The sequence below is a fragment of the Nannospalax galili genome, unplaced genomic scaffold (genome assembly GCF_000622305.1).
Source record: "Nannospalax galili isolate Female #2095 unplaced genomic scaffold, S.galili_v1.0 scaffold280, whole genome shotgun sequence".
NCBI classification, from domain to species: Eukaryota; Metazoa; Chordata; class Mammalia; order Rodentia; family Spalacidae; genus Nannospalax; species Nannospalax galili.
The window spans coordinates 3,888,612-3,900,063 of NW_008347808.1; the positions used below are offsets into that span (position 1 = coordinate 3,888,612).

Genomic DNA, 11,452 nt, shown 5'->3' on the forward strand with positions numbered 1-11,452 from the left:
TATATATATATGGAAGAGAGACTGAGAGGGAGTGGGAGCATACAGGAACAATTGGGGGGAGAAAGAGGAGAGGTGTAAATGATATAAATACACATGTATGAAATACACAAAAAATTGACATTTATATTTTTATTTTTAATGTATTTTTTTGAATTTTTGTGCACTTCTTACAGTAAATTTAATCATATTTAGACTTCCTACCCCATTTGCACCCCCCAATAGCTCTCCACCAGATTTCATGTATTTTGTCATATATGTTAAGGCCTGTCAAGTCAAGCTTTTGTACTCAGATGTCCCTTGGTGCAAGTTCATCCACTGGAATCTAGTCAGCCTATCTAGAAGAGTCACTCACAAAAGTTAACTCCAAATGGATCAGAGACCTCACTATTAAACCTGAAACTCTGAAACTGATAGAAAAAACATAGGCAGTACCCTACAAGATATAGGTGTAGAAAAGAACTATCTAAATGGACATCCATTAGTTACTCAAGCATTAAGGTCAGTAATTGAAAAATGGGACATCATTAAACTAAAAAGCTTCTTTTAAATAACATTTCGTTTTATTGTTATTTTTATGTGTATGAGTGCATTGCCTGTGTGTTATGTAAGTGCACTCATGTGTTGCCATGCCTGCAGAGGTCAAAAGAGGGCGTTGGATTCCCTGGAATTGGAGTTAAGGATGGCTGTTGGCCACCATTTGGGTGCTGGGAACCAAACCTGGGTCCTCTGCAAGAAAAGCTAGCTCTCTTAACTGCTTAGCCATCTCTATATTCCCCTAAAAAGTTCTGTACAGTAAAAGAAACAACCAAAGAAGTGAAGAGGAAACACACTGAGTGGGAGAAAAATATTCACCAGCTAAACATTCAACAGAGGATTAATATTCAGAATATACAAATAACTCAAAAAAAAAAAAAACAACCCAAGAAAATAAGTGAGCCAATCTTTTTTAAGGGAGTGACTCTAGACAGATTAGACCTCAGTGAATGAACTTGCACCTAGGGACATTTTGGGACATTAACATGACTGATTCTCAAACAAAGAAATAAAGATGGTTAAGAAACATCTCAAAAAACTGTTCAACATTGTTAGTATTCATGGAAATGTAAATTAAAGCCAACCTAAGATATCACCTTACCCCTATCAGACTGGCTAAGATCAAGAGAATAAATGATACAAAATGCTGGTGAAGATGTGGAGAAAGTAGAATGCTCATTCACTGCTGGTGGGATTGCAAACTCTTGCCACTGTGGAAAGCAGTGTGGCAAACCCTTAAAAAACTAAAAATGAATCTACCACAGGATCTGGTTATAAGAATCCTTGGCATATACCCAAAGGACTCATCCTACTGTAGAGATACTTGTACATCCATTTTTATTCCTGCTTTTTTCACAATAGCTAAAAAAATTTAAAAAAACAAAAAAAAACCCTTCAAATGTTAAAAATATGAGATAATATTTGTAATTATAAAATCTAGCAATGTAATATGTCTAAACTTTTTCTTTTTAGCTCCTCTATTTTTTCAAGGCCATCTCATTAAGGATGAGTCAGAGGACTGTGCAGACAACTTAGTTGAAATAACTGTTTTCTCTGTATGATTATATTATCAAATTAATAAACATTTAGATTCATTTGCTCATTTGGTGTTCAGTTTTAAGTTTCATAAAATTTGTCTTTTTTAATTTTATTTTTGGACTTGTATTATTATTTTTATAAATTTGTTGAAACATATATACCATAAAACTCCCCTTGGGTCTTTTGTTCCTGTTCTTGCTTGCATTATATACTAAAATTTCTAATGCCCCTATAAAAACAAACTTCATTGACATGGTTCTTATTCTTTCTTAATGACTGAAGAATACTACATGGTTGAATATCTCTTATTTTCTAAGTTCCCCAGTGTTGGACATTTGTATTGTATTCAATCAGTCATTACTGAAACCATGCTGTAGTGACAAACCTTGCACATATGTTGTTTTGAGTTTTTGGAGGTGTGCCTTTAGAGTAGAATCCTAAATGTGTGATTGCTAGATAAAAGTGTAAATGAGCATACATATGTGTTAGATAGTTCCAAATGCCCCCCTTTAAGAGCATACTGAATTAATATTACAATTAATACAGAGTTCCTGTTTTCCTATAATCTCATTGACAGAACTGTACATTGGAATCAGTTAACAAATGGGAACTCAGTACAAGTTTAATTTACATTTATGGTGAGTTTGAGCATTAAATTTTCACACATTAAAGGATGTTCATTTTTATATTTCTGTGACCTATAGAAACATTTTTTTTTTTGTTTCAAAGATTTGAAGGACTAGGTTTGTTGAAGTAAACCAGGTAGATGGGTAGATGGAGACACGTACCCTGTCACTCATGATCAGCAGCGGCATTATCATGAGTCTCTAGCTCTGGTACATATTACACTTCCAGAAAGTCACAGCTAAATGAACTCTTCAAAACTAGATGATCTAGTTTCCTCAAGCTATAGATGAAGAAGCTATACATTAACAAACATAGACCCCAAGAGTGGCATGACTTTATTTAGGCCACATAATATATTAGGGATAGATATGAAAACTGAACTCAAAGTCACTTTTCTTTTAGCAACTTCAAATTAACATGCAAATAATTTCTTTGTTGATTTTTGTGTTTTTACTAAGATTACAACAGACTACTTTTTATAGAGAAAATGTTTCTTAATGCTCTCTATTACCCTTAGCTGTAAATATTGCAAGAAACAAAAGTGTCATCTTTTGTTTAACTTGAGTTAACAAGTAATTCTGATTATTATCTACATCAGTATCTTTAATATTCATTTGTTATAGAAGTGCCAAAACTTGTTTTACAAGGTCCAAACTAGATCAGATCTTTAGAGATACCTCACATCACAGGAAAACTTGAGGCCCAGATAGACAGAGTGCTCAAGATCTATATCACCAGAGGAAACTAAGAGGGGCCTTGGTCACAGATCTTAGCTTCACTAAGAGCCTGGATTTTAGATGCTTGAGATTCTCTCTAAACAAAGTTAAATATGGCATTACTACATTTTGGGGGTTGTTCAGATAGTCTTATTTGCTAAATATATGTTTCAAATGTATTATAATTCTTCTAGGATTATTTTTATATTACTGTTTAATATATCAAGAGAGGCCAGAGTTCTAGACACAGAACTGAAACTAGAACCCCAGGTGTGCTAACTTTTGAACAGAATGTTTTCTGTCTTTTTTGAGCCAAGTAAATTCATCTTTGTTTTCAACACTGAATCCTCTCCTGGAAATATCACGTGGACACATGTAACCCCCTTCTATGTCTCTTACCACACCAGGGCAGGAGGTTGACCAGAATGTTAGTGTCTCTCATTTCATCTCTCACTCCTTTCCTCTTTCCTCTTTCCCTTTCCTTTCCTTTCTTCTTCCTTACTTCTTTTCTTTCTCCCTCCCTCCCATCTTTCTTTTTCCTTCCTTCCCTCCCTCCCTCCCTCCCTCCTTCCTTCCTTCCTTCCTTCCTTCCTTCCTTCCTTCATTTCATTTGAATCCACCACACTCCTGCTTCATAGCCATCACTATTCCCATTGTAAATATGAACACAAAGAGGCTCAGGGACGGTGGCCTAAGATTAGATAGCTAAATAAATTGTAGATCTGGCTTTCAAAACTAGGTTTATCTGACAGTAAAGTCTATTTCTGATACACACCATCTTATTGCTACCTTCCCACTGAGACAGTCTGGGGGCCTAATGACTCTAGGAAGACACAATCAAGGGCAAAGGCAAAAATGACCTTCCAAAGAGTATACTCAGCTGGTCCAAGAAAAAGTTGGTAGCTGGTACTCAATAAATTCAGTAGTTTTTTTGAAGTCCTTCCATGTGAGCCACTTCTCTAACAGGAACTCTTCCTGAAAATCCAGAAGTTACTTACTTGACCAAGTGTCTTATCAGAAGTTCCAGCATCTCCCGATTCTTTTCTGGAAGCTTATATACTAGGGAGTGAATAGCTCCCAGACGGTAATCCAGGTTGTCAGATTCTGTCAGAGAGAACATAGAGATAAGATCATCTGGCTTTCTAGGCTATTGCTTTGGAAATTCTCACATGCAAAGAGAGAAAGAGAGAGACAGACAGACAGAGAGAGACAGAGACAGAGAGACAGACATAGTCACAGAGAGAGAGAGAGAAAATGAAGACACAGGAAGACTAAAAAGATGAAGAGAGAAGATAAGTAATTAGGCACAGACACAATGACAATAAAAAAGAAACAGAGAAACAAAACCATAAAAAGCAAAGAAACAGATTAAAGAAAAAATATATAGGTCTATAAGGGTGGAGAAATTAGAAAGGGGAGGGACAGAAGAAGGAGTGGAGAAGACAGAACAGTCTCAAAGGAGGCAGAATTGTAGTCACAGGAGGTTGTATCTAAGTTCTCCACTTGGAAACCTTTTCTCATCCACTTTCTGTGAGGTCCTAAGGTGTATGTTGCTACCTTCGTATGACAATCACTGAGAAAGCCCAGAAACATACACCACATGCTTCAAAATTAGCCAATTTTTTGAACCCATGCAACACTGATTTTTAAAACGTTTATCATCTACCTCTGAAGCAGAAATACTCTCATTTTGCAGTGGGCAAAATTTGAGTATGTGTTTTGGGCTTTTATTCTCAACCAGTTTTCTAGCTTATTGACATAAACCTTCCTAAGAAACCAGGACAACACAATGTAGCTAGTAATATCAATACTTACTGGCAGCAGAGACAAGCTCTTTGTGAAGCTTATAGGTCATGACAGGTTCCGAAAGATTCCTAAGTGAAATAAATGAAGACTGTACATTAGAAAGAAAAAGGAACCAGAACTTGGATTCTCAGTTCTAAGAAGAGTAAGCCCCCCACCCCCAACGGTTTACTACGATTACATACATTTACCTCTTCATAGAAGCTTTTCCAGAGGGATTCAAGTTTAACAGGCTGAAGCTTCTAGCAAGGTCTTCAATTAGTTCCCCAAAGTAAAAGGAAATGCATACTACTCCTGACAAGTTCAAACTAAATGTAACCATCAACCCCTTACAACTTGATGGGTCTGAAGAATTTCCAAAGCCCTTTTGTATTTGTTCTCCTATTTGATCTTTCTGTTGATCCTGTAAGGGGAAGCAGGACTGAAACCAAGTGACGGGTTCTGGGCTTGAAATAAAACTTGAGGGGAATTGCTGACCATATAGGTAACAGAGGCAGTTGCTTAAACAAGATTACAAGATTATTGTATCCTTCCCAGCCAGGATTCTGTAGGAAGTAATGTAGCACATGTGATCTCTACTTCTTAGCCCAAGTCCCCTAGTTCACTCTTTAACCCATTATCATCTGACTCCACTGAAGCTGCTTTTACCAACTTCATCAGCGACTCCCTCAATGCTGCACACAAAGGACAACTGTCATTCTGCACCTTGACTTCTTTGCGGCATTTGGAGCTGTTAGCAAGCCTCCTTGAAGCTTATCTTGTCAATTTTGCCACATCACTTGATTGTGTTTTTTTTTTTTTTCTTTTAATCACTTTGGTCATTCTTGGCAATCCCCTTTCTGGGCATTCTACCCTGGAATTTTGTCATGGCCTCTTTCTCTTTTTACTATACTGGGAGGCTTGTAAACTCAAATATGCATAGAGGCCAGGAAATGAAAATGAATTGACTTTTTTCATACTAAATGGGTCACATAATCAACCTGTATTTGCATGGCATTGCCTTTATTTTTATATAAACAGCATCAATCTTTACTTTCACAAACTACTATGTGGGCTCACTGGAGTCAGAACTTTCCATTTTCCCACACAGATGGAAAATAAATATTTTATATGTACTACATGCATGTTGATATTTTGGCCATTGATTCAATACTATTTCCCCTGTATATACTGCTGGACAAAAAAAAGTTATTAGAAGACCTTGTATAGCTGTTTGCTGTCAGTTAGTCATCTCGCCTGGAGCAAGGGGTATCTGTTCTTGTGGCATTAAGCAGCATTGTTCCATCATAATTTCCACCTCTGCTTCTTATAACAAGAAGGGCCCTGCATCTAATTTCTTTTTTTAAATTTTATTTATTATTCCTATTTTATGTGTATCAGTATATTGCCTACATGCATATAAGTGCACCTGTGTCATGCAATACCTGCAGAGGACAGAAGAGGGAGCCAGATCCTCTGGAACTGGGGTTATGAACAGTTGTTAGCCGCCATGTGTGTGATAGGATTAGAACCCCGGCCTTCTGTAAGAACAGCCAGTGCTCTTAACTGCTGAGCCATCTCTCCAGTGCCCTGCACCTAATTTCTTAATAAACAGTTCTCAACTAATCCAAATGTCATCCTGATCTAGCATGTTCACTTTATTCTTAATCAATTCCTATTCTATCTATTCACACAGACTAGATGACTCTCCCTTGCCACCATATACAACCAGTAAAGGGATTATGCCTTCAAACTCTTTCAGAGCACTCTTCTTACCTTCTTTTCTCCCTGATATTAAGCATTATATAAACAAAAGTAAAAATAAGTTCCATATCTTGATCACACACACATTGTGACCAGTCCCTCATGCTCCTGCTCACATCCCTTCCCTGCCATGATGAACTAATTGTATTCTTTCTTAAACCATAAACCAAAATAAACCCTTCCTTTCCTAAAAATATATTTAAATAAATCAGCAAATAGTGAAAACTGGCTGGTGCATATTATAGTCCCACAGATGCAAAACTCCTCCTAAAGTTATCGACCACTCATACTTTTAGGCTTGATCTTCCCATCTTTAAAGAGGGCCACACTGCTGATTATGGCATGAGCTGGAAATGATTTAAATCAGAGAAGCCTTTGAAATACATCTTTAAAAAGATTTCAACAGGGATATAGACATAGCATCACTCCCTTGCTACTTTCATTATCCAAATTCTTAAAGTATTTGTATAAGATTAAACTCTGTATTTGCTAAATTATACAAGTAATCCCATGACAGGTCATTACCCAGTAATCCTTGGCCATGATAACATGGGTTATGGAAAGGTGTCCTAGACCAACAGCCTTCTAAGCCAGGCATTTATGTGTGAAAAATAATATGGACATTATTTTGGGGGAGAAGGAGGTACCTCAATTTCCTCATCTGTAAAAGGAGTAGTGCACCACCTATGATACACAGTTATTGATATTAAAAATATCAATGTCAACATAAGCAACTGGCACACTCCCTAGGACAGAATAAACCCTCCAATATCAGTTCCTTTCTTTGGCAGATACAGGATAAATGTTTCTGGAAAGAACATTCATGTTTATATAAAGCTATAACTACATAAAGATGATTCTATAATGTAAAGCCATTTAACAGCAATATCATGACCCAACTGTTTGGATTATTGATATAGTCTGGAGTTTAAATATCTATCTTAATACTAAAAGATCACAAAATTTGAAAAGAAGATACATGAGCATGTAACTATGGAGCATATTATAGGGTATAAATAATCGTAACAAAAAATTAATGCATATACATAAGTATATATATGAAATCAAATACCTTTTAATTAATATATATTTATGTCAGCAAGAGAACAATAATTTCATCAGTTCTGTGTATTCTCAAAGATTTTGTGGGTAAATTAATGTGTTCTTTCTTATTGTTGATACTTCATTCATCTCAAACATTATATTTTCTTGTTTATCTATTTTAATTATATGAATTGAATCATGATAGCATGACATATCCATTCTTGCTCTCTCTCTCTCTCCCTTCCTCCCTCTCCCCCTCCTTCCCCAACTGTCCCTCTCTCCCCAACTCAACTACAGGTTTCAAAATGCTTGTTACCAACTAAAATATGTGCACATAACTCATTATTGTACTAGTGAACTCATCATGACATCAACTCTGTGAATCCAGGCAACCTTCTTACATTATTTAAAGAACATTTTTTTATTGAGGATTGACTATGGGGTCTTTTGCAAGCTAAACAAAGACTCTATCACTGAGCTCTATTCCCAAAGCATGACTTTTTTGAAATAATGCATTTTTCAATAAAAATCTAATTTTCTTGCTTTCTATGCTGTAATTCTCAGGTAAAAATGCTGCCAGGACATGAGGGACATGGCATATGCCTATAAGTCTAACTGAGGCAGGAGGATACTATCACAAGTTCCAGTCCACTCTGGGATACATATTGAGACCCTGCCTCAAAAAAATCTTCTAATACACCTTCTTTTTAAATAGAAATTCTCCTTACTCTCTGTTCTTTTACTGAGAACTCTCCTATCCACATTCCTAAAACTAAAACTACATCAACTGTACTATCAACCCAGACAGATTTCATCAATCATGAAAAGCATAATCCCAGTTCATATAAGGCATACCTGAGGTAGAATTTCAAGGAGCTGGTGATTGTCTTAATATCCCAGTCACTATTTTGAAAATCAACATCTCCTGGGCATTTTGGATCTATTAAAAAATTAAACATGAACAATAGTTCATCTTTTTTGAATAATTAACCTTCCAACAGAATTTACCATTTACCTTCTTTAAAAATAAGGCATATCACAATGGGAGAAAGATCCTCTCACACACATCACTCCCTCCAAGGCTCAGGGACTTTTGTGGAAGAGGTTGGCAGAAAGAATGTAAGAGCTGGAGGAAGGGGTAGAGTATTAAGTGGAAGTGTCTTCCAACCACTATGCCGGCAAGCTATAGTTACACCTCCTTCCCATGCAATGAGGAGTCAATTACCCTTCCCAACCAATCAGTTGATGTTGGCTGTATGTGGGGGAAGGGCTAAGGATATATAAGCCAAGAACGCCATGAGGCACCTCTCTTGCCACTTTGTGCAGCTGTCGGGAAATCATAGGCTCTATATTTGAGTGTGAATTTTCCAACGCAGCTGTAAATGGGGTGGAGCACTCTTCTGTAAATAAACCCCCACATTGTGCTCTGTTAGCAAACCCAATAATCTTCTTGGGATTAAAAAAAAAAAAAGAGATAATGGAAGCCATTATTCTACCAAAGCTGCCCCCATGTTGGCAAATCCTTTGGTCTTTGATTTCTTATTCCTCTTTTTCCCCCCTTAAACTTCATTGTGTACATAATTTTATGTAACCTGTTAAAAATTGCCTGTCTTTGGAATTAAAAAAAAAAACAAAAAATAAAAAGGCATATTAATTAAAAAGTCATCACTACGGAAAGTTTTCAAGTGATCAAAACTGTAGAAAGAAAAACTTTCAGGTTTCCAAAATTCTCTTGCATGCTGGTGTAGTATATAAGAAATTTGGAAATCATCTTCAAGGCACACTATGGGGGAAAAAGGCAGAACAAACTGAAAATCAACTCTGAAGATTCGCCAAAGTACTGAGATCATGAAGCAAACTGATGCTGCCAAAACTTTAGGGACAAAAAGGCTGCTACAGGTCAAAACTTTGGAGCAGAAGCTCAAGAAGCAGAAAACTCCATGGAAACTAGTATCAGCATATGGAAATTGAATTTGTAAGTGTGAAAACTGCTAGGACGTAATATGTATGAGTTGCAGAGTTAAAAACTACTAAGTGCCCCAATCCCATGAGAAACCCACATGTTTTATTGTTTGGGTTTTTTTTTTTCTTAGTTTTACCTTGAGCATCCTATCAGTTTCCCAGAGTAGAGATCTCAGAAAAAATTTCCTCATGCATTCATGCTTCTGGCAAATGTGGAAGAAAAATTACCATATGCCCAGAGCATTTTGCTCTTAAAAGAAGCCATTTTATCCTAACCTACTACAGTTTTACCAGTGGTAGAACTGGGTAGAAGAGGAAAGCATTTAACTGTCTCATAAGAGGGGACATCAAGTATAAAACTGAGAAGCACTTGGAAGAGTCAAAGGTCAGGGGTACATTGCACTAGAAGACAAAGAATCATAAGACTTATGGAACACTTCCCCTCCTCCGACACCTTACCACTATATCAACAAGGCTTCTGTACAACAACAGGACCCACTCTGACAAAAAGAACAGAAAAATTCACTGAGTCTCTAATGGAAACCCAAAGATAAGAGGAAAGAGAAAAACATACTAAACCCTGGCCAAAGGAACATAAAACTTCACGCTAAAGGTTTATGTACCTCAGTTCTTTTTACCTATTACATCATGTCTGGCTTGCAACAAGACATACAAAATAAAAAATACAGTTTGAAGACATACGTTTTCGTAAGAACCAGACTCTGATAGGAAAGTTTGGAATTATCGACTCAATAACTGAAACAGCTGTAATTAATATGTTAAGGGCTATAATAGACAAAATTAGACTACGTAAAAGATAAAGAAGGAGCCCGCAGGCTTCTCTCTCCAAGGTAGGTCGATAGGGCCCTCCGTGCCTTGACACCCCCAGCCTCACTCGCCGTCCCATCTCCCCCGCCGGTCTCTCCTCCTAGCCTGGGTCCTGTCCCATTCCTCGCCTTGGTGCCCCAGACACCTGAGGAACCACCATTGCTTCTTCCTGATCCTGTGCATCCAGAGCAACTCAGTTCCTTCTCAGGTCCCCAGGAGCACTGCTTCTGGGCCTGGGCCCGCCCTCACCTCCCTCTGCTTCCCTGGGCCTGCAGGACTCGCAGGTCTCTCTCCAACCCGCAGGCTTCTGCAGGCTTCTCTGTCCTAGGTAAGTCGGTCTTTCCCTCTGTGCATTGACTCCCCCTGCCTCGTTCACCTTCTCATCTCCCCCGCTGGTCTCTCCTCCTAATCTGGATCCTGTCCCATTCCTTCTCTTGGCGCCCAGGACACCTGGGGAACCACCACTGCTTCCCGATCCTGTCCATCCAGACCAACTCAGTTCCTTCTCCGGTCCTCAGGGACACGCTAGGCCTGACCGTGCCCGCACCTCCCTCTTCCCCCCTGGGTCTGCACAACCCTCCAACCTTTTTCCTGAAGCAGGGGCTGACCTTTCCTCTTCCTGGTCCTTTCCATCCAGAACAACCCAGCTCCTCAGTGCAGTCCCCAGGGGTCCTTGGAGCCAACTTCCGCCCCCATCTTCCTTTGCATCTCTGGGTGGAATAGCCAACAGCTGCCCTAGACCAGCATCTTTCCTGGGATCATCTCCCAGTCCAGTCCAGCCCCCAAATTTCTGAGGCCAAAAGCTATCCTGGAGGGATCCAGACCTTAGAAAAAAGACTAAGAGCATTTGATCCTCATCTGACTTGGGCCTCTGTGGGAACTCCTGAAGACAAAAGCAATCTGGTCTCTCCAATATAAAATCAAAAGAGAGAACTGGAAGCTTAGAGGAAACAGCCTTTCACGCCCAAAAAGTAAACCACAAAGACACATAAAGTTCACACAAAGAAGCAGACCTAAACTTGAATGCCTGAGTCTCACACAGAATCACAAACTACAAAACAAATTCACATGTCTAAATCACAGAGAAAAAAATAATAACATGAAAAACCAAAATAACATATCCCCACCAAATACCAATAGTACTCTAGAGGAGTACA

The 11,452-nt window shown here is 38.2% G+C and overlaps 1 protein-coding gene across 1 annotated transcript in view; it reads right to left on the reverse strand.

The window, feature by feature from the left end:
- Positions 1-11,452, reverse strand: part of Ophn1 (oligophrenin 1) — a 417,268-nt gene that overhangs the window by 70,384 nt on the left and 335,432 nt on the right. Inside the window, exons 16-18 of the mRNA XM_008844367.3 lie at positions 8,361-8,445; positions 4,731-4,789; positions 3,914-4,019 (exon numbers count right to left, since the gene is read on the reverse strand). Of these exons, the coding sequence (XP_008842589.1) occupies positions 3,914-4,019; positions 4,731-4,789; positions 8,361-8,445 (250 nt within the window). The remainder of the gene's footprint in view (positions 1-3,913; positions 4,020-4,730; positions 4,790-8,360; positions 8,446-11,452) is intronic.